Consider the following 17,058-nt stretch of genomic DNA (forward strand, 5'->3'; position numbering starts at 1 on the left):
CCATTCTGCAATATTGGCTGTGGGCTGGAGTTGGGCGGGAGTAATACCGTTGACTGACAACCCCTTCAGCCAATGATCTTTTTTCCCCTTCAGCCAATCAGCAGTTCACCAGACTAATGTGACGCAACGGGACTTTTGAGACGGCCATGCCCAAAATAGGTTGCCTTATTCGGATACATGTGTGTGTCACTGCCCGCCCCGGCCGGTTCTCTGAATTTATATTTTTAAATAGGCTCTGTCATGATTAATTGACCACATATATGAAGTTAAACAACTAAATTCTATCCAAATGATATCTTATAAGTAAATTCCGTGCCTCAAAATAGTTGAGAGCTTTTTGAAGTAAAAAAACAGCGGAGAAAATAGCGGACAGAAAAGATGGCTGCCGTTCGTGTTTTGTCGGCTGCATTCAGGCTGCACTCGGTGCCATTCGGGCTCACTCGAACTCGCCACCTGATTGGCCAACTGTCGCTGTCAATCACAGAACGATGTGCGACGACGCTGATAGGCTCGTCCGTTTGGTGTACACAGCCAATATTGCAGAATGGGCGATCAGGCCAGACTCACTCCTGAAATCAAATGGAAATGAGATTTCCGAAGGGAGGGTTTACCAGGCTACCTCTGTAGCAGGCTGACCTTTTGTCTTCAGTCGCCTGAGATGATAGAGGCATTGCTGTGCCTTCTTTACTGATAGCAGATCTACAAGCTCTATGAGCTTGCATATCTGCTATTTTCGAATAGCTAAAGAAATCTTAAAATGACAGAGATGCGTCCCCGGATTGCATGGGTTTAAGAGGTGAGTCTTCAGACTGCAGTGGAAAAAAACATTGGAAGTAAGTCTGCAGTTCTCAGTGCAAGCGCGAGTTTATTCCACAGTCTGGGGGCCAGCTAGGAGCCAATATGATTGAGCATTCAGTCTCACTGCTCTCTCTCTCTGGAGTCCTCTGGCACACTCATACCCTCTGGCACTCTCATACACCACAATAAGTTAAAACCTCCACAGCCGCTTTGCTCCATGTCAGCAATAATCATTTGCAAGATGAATATTTGTGTTGTTGTTTCAAGTGTTCCTGACCTTCGACTAAACCAGGATTTGTTGCAACACAACGGTCCAGGTGAAAAAGAAGAGAGGATTGAACGATGGCAAAGAAACGGCAGTTAAAAATAGTTTGTGTCAGTGGTGGAACACGTACTACTCCAGTATTTTACTTAAGGAAAAGTGTCGATACTGCAATTTAGAAATACTCTGTTACAAGTGAAAGTCCAGAATTAGAAATGTACTTGAGTAAAAGTACAAATGTATTGGTATCAAAATGTTACTTAAAGTACCAAAAGCAAAAGTACTCATCATGCAGAAGGTCCCAAATTCACAAGTTTTCAAATGTATAAAATGTATAACAATCATTTGAAAATAGCAGATCTACAAGCTCACAACGCGTCGCAAAGTGACGCGTTGTGAGCTTGTAGATCTGCTATTTTCAAATGGCCGAAGTATATATAGGTCTGAACTGGTTTTGTAATAATAGTCAAAATCTCCAAAGTAACTAGTAACTAAAGTTTTCAAATAATTGTAGTGGAGTACAAGTACAATATTTGCCTCTGAGACGAAGTGGAGTAGAAGTAAAAGTACTGAACATTGGAAATACTTCAGTAAAGTAAAAAATACCTAAAAATTGTACTTATTTCCCTGCCAGACTTATTTCTGGCTGTGTTTGCCCACTGCCAGCGATTTAGTGTTTTTTATTAAATTGTTTAAAAATTCACATTTGTTTTGTCCATTATGATCGCAAGTCCAGTCGTTTCTAAACACACAGGCGAGTCGTGCACGTCGCTCAGACAACAAACATTACGGTCGTCGCGGAGCCCTTCTCCTCCAGCCCAGCGTTAAACAGCATGCATGGCCATCTGAACGGAAAACTCACTTTCTTTTTCCACCTCGCCACAGACCTCGCTAAATCCCTTATGATCGTGTGTTCAACTGTTTGTAGACACACAGGGTAGTTGTGTGAGTGGCCCAGAGAAGAAATTTTCAATCGGCGCCATTCCATTTTGCAGCAGTAGTAGTTTCAAAACAGTGACGCGAAACAGTGTTCCTCAACGGAGAAATGCAAAGCCGAGATAATGGCGTCTGAAAGCGGAACCCAAACAGGAAGTGGGCGGGAGCGAAAATCTTTAATATGACGTATTTCCGTATCCGTGTGTGCTGCAATGAAATGTGTCCCTTCGAGAGATGAAGGACGGTGAGATCTTGTTTTAAAAAATGATTAATCAAAATTACGTTTTTTACGTCAGTGGCAGGTTTGGTAATTGGAAAAAAATACGTTTTTTACGTCAGTGGCAGTGGATGAGTTAAGTATGTACATAGTTGTGTTTAGGGTAGAAAGGACGTGGCGAGGAAGACGAGGGGGGGGGGAGGGGTGTGGTATCGGAAAAGAAAGATGAAGCACTGCACACTCCTTCACCTTGAAGTGGCGGCGGTTGTTCGTCCTGATAGAGGGCTAATAAGCCTAATCAGGCCTGATTAATTGCACCGATAGATAGGAGGTGCGTTCGTTAGCCTAATTGATGGCTTTATCAGGTGTTTTGCAGCGGGGGCTGAGCAGGTTGATGGTGCAGCTTGAGGGGCATCCTGGAGGGATTTCAGGCTGGATGAAGGTTATACCCGCTGGTGGGGAGGGTTGGGGTGGGGAGGGGGTGAAAGGTGGAGAGTATGTGTCAGGTGACTGGAAGTTATCTCTGTTTTTTTTTTTTTAACATTCCGTTGCTGTCGTCGGGCAGGAAACTCTTATATCCATATTTTAACTTTTTGAGTTTCTTTGTAAATCAATGCCCTACTTGATCATACTGCAGCATCACGCAAAAGCATGCCTTCGTGCCTCGCCTTGAGCTTGTAGATCTGCTATTTGTTGTGCAAACAAAACTATTTTGTGATGGGGGGGGGGCCTTCAGGGTGCTCAGGTGTTAAGCTCTGAAAATAGCAGATCTACAAGCTCACAACGCGTCGCGCTGCGACGCGTTGTATGCTTGTAGATCGGCTATTTTCAGCATGCAACCAAGCGTAAAATCGGCCATTACGACGCCATCAAGGCACCGCCAAAATACATTTTAGTCGACTAAATCATCTGTAGAGTTTAGTTGACTATAATCTTATGATATTTAGTCGACTAAAACTAGACTAACAGTAAAACATTTAAGATGCCTAAAATATGACTAAAACTAATTCAAATGACTTGGTGTCAAAATCAACACTAGTGTGTAATTGATAGAAAATATGATATTTTTTGGGTGAACCTTTAAAGGATCTACACCATGAATTTAAAAAAATAAATAATAATAATATCATATTGTTTATGTCCCTCAAACGTTTTTCAAAAGGTTTGAGCCTAAATCAAGCCTCAGATATACTTATTCCAACTAACTTCTCTCTGGCTTATAAAGCACTTTCACCTGCAATACCACATTGTCCTGTTTGGCACGGGGCGCTATTGAGCCAGTTTGTATGCATGTTATCTCCTGGTTCTGTGTGGAAAAAGTAAAAAGAAAAAATAATGTTTTTTTGGTTGGAACTGAAAAACGTGAGGAATTGTTCCCTGACGTGACGTCACGTCAGGGTACAAATCAGTTTGGCCTGTTTTGAGACCAATTTACAGAAAACCCCAGATTTGCTGTGAAACCCTGAGTGTTCAAACTGGGGTATTTTTGGGGATAGAAGAGAGGTAGGGGAGACCAAAAACACACAAAAAAGAAGAAAAAGTTAAAATTCATAGTGTAGTCCCTTTAAGATACTCTTCACTGGGCACTCGGGTGGCACAGGGGTAAAGTACCAGCCCACCACCATGGAGTCCGAATCCACTGTGGTGCATCCGGCTTGGCCGGGCGTCTCTATGAACACAATGGGCCAATGGGTGTCCAGGGGAGAGGGAAGCTTGGCAGGGGGTTAGGTGATAATAATTACATTTTGTCGCCCCGCGTACTCCTACGGGGCTGGAGCGCCTCCTGTCAGCGGGGAGTGGTCGAGCGGGAAGAGCAAGACGAAAGGCTCTTACAATACGTCCTCCTTGGTGGGGGTTCCTCGCTGGTCGCTGAGCCAAGTAGAAGTACAACAGCAGTGGTATAAGCTGTGGGAGGAATTAATTGGCATAACGATTAACTTCGGAAGAAAAAGGGCAAAAGAAAATGATAATTGGCTAATCTAAATTTAGAATGGAAGGAAGAAAAAAAAAGAGAAAAGACACTCTTCAGGGTTCCGTATTGCAACGGTCCAAAGTCTGGAAGGTGTCTGACCGTCCCTGACTCAGTGATCATGAGGGAGGGAGGGTGTGATTCACACTCTCAGGGGAGTTAGTGCTCATTCGTTCACTCTCCAACCTGTATTTGCCTGGGAAATCATTGTGGCTTCTTGACCCATTCAAACCATTCAATCCGGGGCGGGAACGCATCTGTGTCATTTTCGAGCGATTTTTTTTGGCTATTCAAAAATAGCAGATCTACAAGCTCATAGCGCGGCACCGAGTGCCGCGCTATGAGCTTGTAGATCTGCTATTTTTTAGAAAAATGGTGAAAGTGTGTGCAAATCTTTGAATATATATTCTAAAAATGTCTTCCAAATCCTAACCGTCTTTTTTGAAAAAAACGTATGTTGCTATATCAGTGGTTCTCAAACACGTCAAGGACCCCCAAAATGATATGCATTTGGCCACGGACCCACATCACTAAATATTTATTTTCCATGGCCAGAAGCAAAGATTTGAGTAAAAAATGTAAAAAAAAAAACGCCTTGCAACGCATGTATATATGTAGCGCTGCTATTTTTTAACAATTTGGTCAATGTTTGACCATTTTTGATAGTATAGTTTGTTGGTCACATCTACCCTGTATAGACGAGAAAACAACTTTGCACATTTAGCAAATCACCCCAAAATAATGTGGCGTCCCTCCCCCCACCCCTGGGGGTCCTGGACCACAGTTTGAGAACCACTGGCCTATAATGTATATAAAACCGGGGGTCTTTGAAACGAATACGTTTGAGAATCACGGCACTAACACGCTTAACTGGTTGATTATGTGTACTAGACTCCACTGCAATCTGCAGGGTCCATGTTCGCCACGGTGCCACTACTGCTCTATTAAGCAAGCAGCCAGACTTTTTTGGGGCTATAGAGGAACGCTCAATCACCTCACTGCACCTGTGCCTCTGCCACAGCGCACGCCGTGCTCCCACAGGGTAACCCTACCTTTCAAGAGGTAATTTGCAAAAAACGTCTCTTTCGGGAGTGGAAACCTCATATATACAAAACTGTTACAGTACTTTCCAGGATTCAGATAAAAAAACATCAAAAGTAGCAGATCCACAAGCTCGAAAACGCGTCGCTTCGCCCCGCGTTTTCGAGCTTGTAGATCTGCTGCTTTTGATGCTTTTGTGTGACGCGCCAGTGTGATCAAGTTAAGGCGCTAATTTTCGAAAAAACACAAAAAAATTAACCCATTTAGACCGGGAAAGAATCTGTATCATTTTTTGTTTTCTTTGGGCTATTTTTTTTTTGAAAAATCGTAAAGGTTTTTGCAAATCTTTGAAAATATATATATATATATTTTTTTTTAAAGCAAACACGTGTAACTCAAATTTTTGCTTCGGGGGATTCCACAAATATCTTCTAATACAGTTTTCTTAAAAAAACATATGTTGCTATATCAGTGGTGCTCAATCTTTTTCATGTCAAGGACCCCCCAAAATGTTATGTATTTGGCCCGCTGACCCCCATCTGAAAATATTTAACTCCAGGGAACCTCATGAAGCAAAGATTCGAGTAACCAATCTTCCCTTTAAAAAAATATATATATTCAAATGTTTGCACACATTTTCATGCTTTTTCAAAAAAAAAATGCAGATCTACATGCTCATAGGCGCGGCACTCGGTGCCGTGCCTATGAGCTTGTAGATTTGCTATTTTTGAATAGCCAAAGAAATCTGAAAATGACACACAGATGCGTTCCCGGTCTTAATGGGTTAAAACATGGAGATAAGAGGTTTTCTGCCCGACAACAGCAAGGAAAAGATGATGATGCACTTAGAAGGATGCTGCTGCCTCACCAAAATAGAGGAGGGAGGCATACGGTACAGTATTTATCGCTGTGGGACAGCTAGGGCATACCTGGAGTAGTTTCACTTCCTCTGCAGGTCTCTGTGCAGGGTTGCCGCGTCATTATATTCATGTTTATTATTATTGTATTATATTTATTATTATATATTTTTCTTTTGAATATAGGGCTTTTTTTTTAGCAGCCTCTATTTTTTTTTCTGAAACGACGCTTCTGGCACATCAGTGTGTTTACTATGAAAAGGACCCTGTTCACACTAGAACAGGGGTCTTCAATGTTTTCAGGCCAAGGACCCCCTATAGCTGAGAGAGAGATGAAGCAGGGGCCCCCACTATATTGTATAAAATTGTGTTTCAGATTTTTTTTTTAAGTTCCCTTGATCTGCTCTTTTGTCCACCTCTACACTGCTCTTTCTGTCCCCTCTATACACCTATACCTCTTTGCCAAAAATAGCAGATCTACAAGCTCACAACGCCTCGCAGCGCGAGGCGTTGTGAGCTTGTAGAACTGCTATTTTCGGCTAATGTTCCCCTCAGAATAGGAATGCTATGGTTCAAGTGGTTAATGTAAAAAAAATTAAAAAAAAATCATATCACACAAAGATTTGGTGGACCCCCTGTAACTCTGAGGACCCCCTAGGGGTCCCGGACCCCCTGTTGAAGACCCCTGCACTAGAACCAGATTCATCAGCTGATCATGGCCTGTATTATCACAGATATACTGTATGCAGTATATTAGCATATGTGTTGTTCGATATATGCAAGATATGAAACTTCTTTACAGAACATAATACAGACAAATGTGCTTGGGATAATTTAGAAATCATTTTATTCATGTTTTTTTTAGGATCTAAGTTATTTATCATTACATTCCCAGTGGAGTTCACTGTGTCAGTGCATTGATGAGGGTTCCACTTGGCTATACAGTGTATTATTATTATTATTTTTTAAATCATTTTTATCCCACGATTTTGTGACCCTTTTTTCACCCGGTGCCAATTTTCTAAGTGATCCTGGGCACCACACTCCCCCCACCACCCGCCTAGGGAGGCCAGGGCCGAACTCATGCCTCCTTCAATGCATGAGAGCCAACTGACCTTCTTTGTCACCTGACAGGGGAGAGTTTCCTTGGTAGGACGTAACGCGTGGAAGGAACACGTTACTGTCATGGGGGAGGCGTTATAGCGACCAGGATTACTACATGTTTTTGTGAGGGTATTACCTACCCTAGGAGACAATGGGGAGAACATGCAAACTCCACACAGAGTAGGCGCCACCGTGTACAGTTTATTAAACTGTAAAAAAGAAAAAAAGAGAACATAAAAGAACATTGGCCAAAATAAAATTGTTTACTCCTCAATATCGGGGCCCAAAGGTCCAGTATCAGTCGGGCTCAAGTTCACCCACTTATAAGCTCATAACTCATAAGCTTGTGTTTGGTCTGAGTATATGAAATATTGTTCTTATTCCTCTAGCCCATTAAGACCTGGAACGCATCTGTGTCATTTTTTGATTTGAGCTAAAAAGCATTCTTTTACACTTTGGCTATTCAAAAAAAGCAGATCTACAAGCTCATAGCGCGGCACCGAGTGCCGCGCTACAAGCTTGTAGATCTGCTATTTTTGAGAAAAATCATGAAAACGTGTGCAAATCTTTGAATATATATTATTTTAAAGCAAACATTTGTTTTAACTAAAATCTTTGCTTCTGGGGGTCCCTGGAACAAAATATTTTGAGATGGGGGTCCGCGGCCAACTTCATATCATTTTGGGGGGTCCTTGACATGAAAACGTTTGAGAACCACTGACATAGTTAAACATAAGTTTTTTTCAGAATACTGTTGGGATTTAGAAGACATTTAGTAGAATGGTATCTCAGGCCTTAATGGGCTAGTCTAGTGTCTTGTAAGTGTTAATGGGTTCATGATCCACAGTGTGCCTCTAGACTCCAGAGCCACAGGGAAGCAAGGAGCCCTTTTTTTTTTGCTCTATATTTATCTGGCCGTATGATTTATTAATAGCCTCTCCAGTATGCGCAGCACTAAAAATACAGCGGAGAGCGGCAGAATGCCACATCCAGCAGCTAGCCAGCTAACCCATTAAGACCTGGAACGCATCGGTGTCACTTTAGATTTCTTTGGCACTTCAAAAATAGCAGATATACAAGCTCATAGCGCGGCACCTTGTAGATCTGCTATTCTTTTGAAAACTTTTGAAAAAAATATTTTTTTGATTTTTTTTTCAAAAAACTGATTTAGAAAACATTTTAAAGGAGGAGTTCACCCCAAAAAATATTTTTTTTCTATCAATTGCACACCCCATGAAGTCTTGAATCCATGGATTTATTTTGGTTATTGTCACATTCCTAAGCCAATAATTTGATGCCCGCGTGTATTTCCGGTAGGAGACACAAAGAATCTACTTTGTGTCTCCTACCGGATACATTAGCCGGTAGGAGACGGGAATCAAATTATTAGCTTAGGAATGCGACAGAAACACAAATAAATCCATGGATTCAAGGCTTCATGGGGTGTGCAATTGATAGAAAATAAGTCATTTTTTGGGTGAACTACTCCTTTGAGAATCGCCTCAGGTCTTAATGGGCTAAAGGAGGGGTGTGGGGAGAGAGCAGGCAGGGGGACAGATCTGTCCACTCAGCGTTCTCGCTCGTTTTCCCAGCAACAACACGCACCTCTGGGGGATGTGATCCAGGATTCAGGTTACCTCAGCAGGCAAAGTGTTCGCTGACTCGGCGCTTTTGAGTCGGTGCAGCTATAGACGTCAGATACGTTGAGATAACATGATTCAGCAATTCCGCTCAGCAGATAACATTGATAACGTCATTTCAATGGATTGTCAAATATTGATTCTTTGAGACACCCGTGCAGGGGGGGGGGGGGGGGGGCGATTCCACCATTGTCTTGGAGGTGCAAACAACACAGGTATCAGCATTGCGCTGGTTGGTGGTGTAAAGTAACTAAGTACATTTACTCTAGTACTGTATTTAAGTATAATTCTGAGGTATTTTTTACTTTACTTGAGAATTTCCAATTTTCTGTACTTTTACCACTACATCTCGAGGCAAATATTGTACTTTTACTCCACTACAATTATTTCACCTACTGAGAACAGACGGAGATAGAGGGGGTGTGTGGGATGCCGTATTTTGTTTTGCCCGCTTTATTCGCTTTATTTGTTTTGCTTTATGGTTTTGATCGCTGTGATTATCTTGCTATAAGTTTGAGCACCCTTTAGTAAGTTGAAGTTCTTTATCTTGCTTTAATAAAACCCCTTAAAACACATTCTTTGGATCCAGACAATCTTTTCTTTGTTAAGTGGAGCGCGTCAGACAATATACAATGGCCCATCTCATCGCCTCTCAGCGACTTATTTAGTTTGGTCTCCTGCACATCACATACACCCTATTTCCACATACTGTATGTCACATAGCTAAAATAATTGTTCTCTCTCTCTCTCTCTCTCTCTCTCTCTCTCTCTCTCTCTCTCTCTCTCTCTCTCTCTCTCTCTCTCTCTCTCTCTCTCTCTCTCCCTCTCTCTCTCATTGGCCCTCTCCAGTATGAGTACTTCAATGCTGTGCTGATCAACGAGGTGGACGAGGAGGACAATTATCTGGACCTGGGCGGAGAGTTCATCCTGCAACCAAACGACCACTTCAACAACCTGTCAGTCAACCTGAGCCTCAGTACGGTGCAGGTGCCCACCAACATGTACAACAAAGGTACCCTCATCAATACTTGAATACTTTATTAACAGCAAATAGTGCAATGGTACGATTATACAATGATGCTAAAAGCATAACACAAACACTGTTCCCACCAGGCTGGCTAGCCTAAGCTGGCAGACCCGGCACTGAACCCTACGGTGTGCCAGTGGGTACTACTGGACTTAACTAACCGCCAGACCCCCTGGTGGTCAGTGTGGGCAGTCACACCTGTTCCACTTAAGCACTATTTAGGTGCTTAGAAGGATACGTTGTCTCACAATAACCACTTAGGCTCTATTTTATACTTACAATGTGTCCTTACTTACACTTACACGAGTCGCTATGAACGTGTAGATCAGCTATTATGCACAATGTTAGATTTGCTGTTACGTGCCCCAAAATGGATAACAAAGCTGAAAGTCGCCCTGTTGGACTTTTGTCATTGTCAATTATTTTATTATAATTGAGTATTCTTTATAGTCGATCGAATCGATTAGTTCGATTAAGTGTTTGCAACCCTACATTTGAGAACATCCAACAAAGAACAACAAAGAAGAACATTTTGAAGTGGCTTAAAATGAACCGTCTAAAGCCCTCAGAGAGTTATTATAGGAGCGTTTTGCCCATCAATGCATGCGTACAGTATAAGCCCAGGGGGATAGGATAGGAGCTGGATGTGAGGTCATTAACTGTAACTCTCATGATTGAAGATCATCCCTTAACGCGGGCTGACTTAATTAGCCGTTAAATAATCAGAGATTCTGCTAATTTGTCATCCACTGAAGTCCAACTGGTTGAGTCATATCCGTGTACGCTGTTCCAAGTGGACGGAGTGGATGTCGTGCCGGCTTAAGCCAGCGAGCGGAGGAGAAGGAGTGATTTGTTCGAGGGAGAAAGAGAGGGAGAGAGAGGGAGACACACAGAGAGAAAATGAAGGAGAAAGTAGGTTAAGTCAGACTGACAAGAAGGTCTGAGGGAAAGATTAATTACTTCTATAATAGGTGGAGAGAGGGAGTGGGAGGGGGAGAGAGAGAGAGAGAGAGAGAGAGGGGGAGAGAGAGAGAGGGGGAGAGAGATGAAGATTCAACAAATTGTTAGGGGAATGAAACTGACAGAATGGTTTACACACAAAGGAAAGAAGCAGTAATCTTTGATTCACAAAATAAGTACACTCACATTACGACAGAATGACAATGAGAGAGAGAACTCTGATTTATACTTACCCTAAAAGGGCCAATTATATACAAGCACACACTAGCCCAATATACTGTACTAGCTCACAACACGTTGCATCCGCGACGCGTTGTGTCAGCTTGTAAATCGGCTATTTCGGGGTCCGAGACACCACGTATATGATAGAGTATTGGTTCTCAAAGTGGGGTCCGGGGACCCCCAGGGGTCCTTGAGGGAGTTCCTGGGGGTCCCCAGCTAAATGATAGATTAGGAACCAAACAGATCCTTATGGGTCTGTAACTCAGAGAGTGTACAAATGGAACCAAATGGACCCGTCAGAGTTAACATTAATTTTACAATATAAATTGGGTTCCAAGAAATAAAAATGCTATTAAATGGGGGTCCGTAGCCTAATGCATGTCAAACTGGGGGGTCCTTGAAATTAAAATGGTTGAGAATAGAGACCTACAAATCTGGCATATTTTTTCAAATGGGGTCCACAGGTTAATTAGTGTCAATTTGGGGGTCCTTGAGATTAAAAAGTTTGAGAACCACTGCGATAGAGCATAAATTAGGCTTGAGATGGAAAGCGAGAGAGAGAGAGAGAGGCAGTGAACGTGAAAGAAAGAGAGAGAGAGAGAGAGAGAGAGAGGCAGTGAACGTGAAAGAGAGAGAGAGGAGGGCCGGGCCGGTGAGGTATAGAGACTACAGTGTATAGTCTTTGTTGGCTGGCAGTGATAATGTGGTTAAATTGACTGTACCTGCAGGGAGCCCAGCGGGGTCTACATCTCTTTGTTCTGTCTATATATGTTAGATTACCACACACACTGGGGAGGAAATATCAGTTTGTGATAGACTAGATTATTATGCACAAGCATGCCTTAATGTACTCCTCAACCATTTCAGCATTCATTTGAAACACTTTCAACCTGGCGTTGCCATTTTTGGGGCTATAGGTCATCAGGTCATCTCTAATAGTACTTCCTATAAATGAAAAAAGGATTATCAGTCATTTTGCTTTAGTGCTTTTTGTAACTCTTCAAAACGTACTTCAAGGTAAAAGGCAAGCTCGACTCAAAGGACAGTCTTGAGGTAGTCTTGAGATTAGACTGGGTGCAGTTATCTTGACAATATGCACAAGGACGAAAACAGCCGCACTCTCTGAAGAAGTTTAGGAGTTTACAGTATAACCCATTCAAACCGGGAAAGCATCTGTGTAATTTCTCTGATTTATTTGACTATTCAACAATAGCAGATATACAAGCTCATAGCGCGGCACCGAGTGCCGCGCTATGAGCTTGTATATCTACACCTTTTTTTAAACGTTTGTTGCAAATCTTTGAATAAATGTATTTTTTTAAAGCGAACACTTTAAAGGTAGGATAAGTGATATTTTTTGGTTAAAACAAAAAGTATTTAGTTAAAAGGTTAAAGCACTATATTCTGATAGTAATCATTGCTATAGAGTGTTTGTTCAGTAACAGGAGTCTCCCTGTCTCTCCAGCTCTTTGATAAACAGAAAATACATTTTTCGGTAGGTGTCAAAATCTCAGCCAATCAGGAGAAAGTACCCATTTTAAGCTTCATTTGTATAGTGTTCCAGTTCCAATTTTGCCTGCTCATTTCTTAGTGTCATCACTTCCAATTTCACTTTAATCTATATCCTGATTGAGTTCTCTGTCCTGGTTGGATAAAATTGGAAATGGAACTGAAATAAAAATGCATTTTCTGTTACGTACGGTACGTAAAATGACACGGTATGCGTTCCCAGATTGAATGGGTTAATGATGATGATCCGCAGCAGCACTCTGTACTCTTCAAAAGTTCCCATCCATGTTCCCCGTGCCCCCATTGTGTCTAACGTACCACTGTGTCCTAACAGCTGCTTGTAGGCAGCTATGATGAATGGAAGGTTAAATCCATAATAAGCAGGGAGCTGAGCTGTGCTGCTGCTTGCCTCTGGAGATGAATCACAGGTTATAGAACCCGTCCGGGTCAAACCACCATCTTCCCATAGCCTGGGACCAGACGAATCAGCCTGTGCAAAAAAAAAATTGTCCTCTGCGATTTGGGTCTGTTGTGAATCCATTTCCTGCTCCTGAAGTCTGGGGTGACCAATCAGGGCCTAACCTCGCGTCACCAGTCTTTCCACCTCGGAGGAAAGCCTGGTATGCGTTATTAAACACCCATATGATCCAGTCTAGGTCACGCCTATTGAAAAAAATAAATAATAATAATTCCCTTTCTGGAATTATTGCCCATCTGGTTTTGCGGTGCCGCTTTGTTTTGGTTCCCCAATCCCTATTCAAATGGAATAGAATTTCCCCGTGGGATAATACAGACGCTAAATAGTCTCCGGATAGTGCACGCACATTTATATTTAAAAAATAAGCTAAAATATGCCGCATCAAGGATTTTATTAGGACAGACCTATTTTGGGGTGACGTCTTTCTGGATCTGCCCATCCGGCCACCTGATAACGCGGATGACGCGCCTGTCTTGAGTTACTGCCGCATAGACATGAAAAGTTATGCTGCCCAGGCTAATCAGGGCCCAGTATTCAAATATGGGAGACTGTAATAGGTAGTTGGTTGTAGGTCTAACCAATTGCGTCCAGAGCCATTGTTTTGATCCCACCCCTTGGGGAAAAAAAAAACATCCTCATAGAAGCACCAGATTCATATCCACGCAGTGATATAGTCTGGCTATGCGAGGCTACCATCTTCCTGCATGTACTGTATATGGCCGTGGACCCCCCCATCTCAAAATATTTTGTTCCAGGGACCCCCAGAAGCAAAGATTTAAGTTATAAATGTTTGCTTAAAAAATGCTATAGTGAACAGATTGGACACAACCAGTGGCATCTTATTATGTCTACTTGTATGCGTCTGTTGTTTCCAAATCCTGTGTGTCTAATTGTGCGTCTAACGCAGTGATGCTCAACCTTTTGGAGTTCAAGGACCCCCAGGTTGATATGCATTAGGCCTCTGGGACCCCTCTACACAAGTATTGGGAGCTTGTAGACCTGCTATGTTCACCGCGTGACTCTGGCCTAGTACCAGTGTTGATTTTGACAGCAAATTTTCATTTAGTTTTAGTCATAGTCTTTTGAATAAAATTCCATTTATTTTATATTTTATTTTTTGTTATATTATTTTAGTCATCCGAAATGTTTTAGTTTTTGTCTATTTTTAGTCGACTAAATATCATAAGATTATAGTCGACTAAAATGTATTTTGGCAGTGCCTTGATGGCGTCGTAATGACTGATTTTACACTTGGTTGCATGCTGAAAATAGCAGATCTACAAGCTCACAACACGTCGCACTAAGACACGTTGTGAGCTTGTAGATCTGCTATTTTCAGAGCGCAACCAAACATAAAATGACTTGGAATCAGATGTGTTCACACAAAAACAAATTGCCTACACAGAAATAGCTGTTTTATTTTTGTGGATGCGTTAAAAACTGATCAATCAAACCAGACTCTGTGTGCAAGGGCATTTAGTGTTGCTAAAGTTAAGTACAGCACATACAGTACATGGATGTACATTAAGCCTGTCATGCACTCAGACGCTTGTACTACAGTATACACACTAATATAGATTGAGTTGTACATGTGTGCTTGTATGCATACTCACATTCTCACGGATGCAGACATGTGCACAGTCATGCATGCATGCATGCACAGTCACACACACACGCACGCACACACGCACACGCACACACACACACACACACACACACACACACACACACACACACACACACACACACACACACACACACACACACACACACACACACACACCCACACCCACACACCCACACACACACACACACACACCCACACACACACACACACACACACACACCCACACACACACACACACACACCCACACACACACACACACACACACACACACACACACACACACACCCACACCCACACACCCACACACACACGCACACACACACACACACCCACACACACACACACACACACCCACACACACACACACACACACACACACACACACACACACACACCCACACCCACACACCCACACACACACGCACGCACGCATACAGTCATCTTTCCTTTCTGCTTCCCCTCGCTGAGATGGTCCTCTCTTAATCACTATAATGTGAAGTTATAGCACAGATCACACAGATTGGCACGGAGGCTAATCTATACAATTCTACTTTCTAATCTACACGCGCGGTACGCTCACACACACATGCGCGCCATTCACACGCACACACGCACCCACACACGCACACACACGCACCCACACACGCACACAGCACACACGCACCCACACACGCACACAGCACACACGCAGCACACACACACACACACACACACACACACACACACACACACACACACACACACACACACACACCAACAGACTCGTGGTGGAAGCCTCTTTGATCAGATTGAATTAAGGAGTGCATTAGAGGAGATGAATTTAAATGGCAATTTAGAAGAGGAAAAAAGCCCATCCACTTGTCTCTCATGGTGATGGGTTTAGATCCATAGTAAACGCTCCAGCCGCACCCAAAGTGACTGGATTGTTGTGTAAATGAAGCATGGCTCAAGTCCAGCCTCCTCCTCCTCCTCCTCTCGACTATACGCTCAATAGGGCGGTTTGCCCTCAGGAGAGGGGTTCTTGCGTGCTGCCTTCCTGAAGACTGTAACTCACTGACCTCAGTGGTCATGAAGTGCTTTGAGAGGCTAGTTGAGGATTACATCTGCTCCTCTTCATTCCCAACACTTTGGAACCACTCCAATTTGCCCATACCGTCCAAGGGGCAAGTCTTGGATATTTACGATGAGCCCAACACGGAAACTTATGAATGGCCAGAGTGGCGCTGTTTTACCCTGCGCCGACCTGCGGTGTCAGAAAGAATTTAGTTTAACGCAAGCGAATGGGTTTTTTGACAAACTTTAGACTAGATTTTCTTACCGTAATAAAAATTGTCATAAATTCTATATGCTTCCAGTCGCTAGTTTAAAGTCTCCTTTCAGTCATCATGATATGCGTTTTGCTAAATTATGGTCCCATTTATTTTAAAATTGACGATAAAGTAGGCTATTCTCTAGAAGGGGCGGGATGATTTGATTGACAAGCTGCACAACCAATAGCATTAATTCACCGCCCCCGCTCTTGATTGACAAGCTACCCAACCAATAATGGTCTGGTCTCATTCTGCAGGATGTGACGCGTTATGACGCGATATTGAAAGATGGCGGACCTACAGTCTTGGAACAATCGGCTTCATTTTCGGTCTGTAGAAAGCAGGGGAGTGGCTTTGTCCATCTCATTTATACAGTCTATGATACCGTCCCAAAAGATCCAGTGAGGACAACGTCTCCTAGGTCAGTGGTTCTCAAACATTTTCATGTCAAGGACCCCCTAAATGATATGTATTTGGCCGCGGACCCCCATCTCAAATATGTTGTTCCAGGGACCCCCCCCCTTCTGATCAGCGGGACGCCAGTGGAGATAGCAATACACACTCTGGCAAGGAAGGCCTATAGGCAATGTCTGTACCATGAAAAAAACAGAAGATCCGGACACCGAGACATTTGAAAGTTGAGAACCGGCTTTATTACTTAACCCACTAAGACCTGGAACTGTGCCATTTTTAGATTTTAGCTAAAAAGCATTATTTTACACTTTGGGCTCTTCAAAAATAGCAGATATACAAGCTCGTAGCGCGGCACCGAGTGCCGCGCTACGAGCTTGTATATCTGCTATTTTTGAAAAATCGTGAAAATGTGTGCAAATCTTTGAATATATATATATATATTTTAAAGCGAACATTTTTAACTCAAATCGTTGCTTCTGGGGGTCCCTGGAACAAAACATTTTGATGGGGGTCCGCGGCCAAATACATATAATTTTGGGGGTCCTTGACATGAAAAAGATTGAGCACCACTGATATAGAAACATACTGTATGTTTTTCAGAAAACTATTGGAATTTAGGAGACATGTAGAATCGGCTTCAGGTCTCAATGGGTTAAAATGCCAACATGTTTCGACCATCAGGTCTT

The 17,058-nt window shown here is 42.7% G+C and overlaps 1 protein-coding gene across 1 annotated transcript in view; it reads left to right on the top strand.

Annotated features, from left to right (window-relative positions):
- The window catches only part of LOC311054166 (voltage-dependent calcium channel subunit alpha-2/delta-3-like), a gene marked incomplete at both ends in the record, with an annotated part of 378,193 nt that overhangs the window by 163,384 nt on the left and 197,751 nt on the right, over positions 1–17,058 (top strand). The window contains 1 exon segment of the mRNA XM_084070045.1: positions 9,674–9,836. Coding sequence (XP_083926171.1) covers positions 9,674–9,836 — 163 coding nt within the window.

The sequence above is a fragment of the Gymnoscopelus microlampas genome (genome assembly GCF_963454915.1).
Source record: "Gymnoscopelus microlampas genome assembly, chromosome: 10".
Classification (NCBI taxonomy): domain Eukaryota; kingdom Metazoa; phylum Chordata; class Actinopteri; order Myctophiformes; family Myctophidae; genus Gymnoscopelus; species Gymnoscopelus microlampas.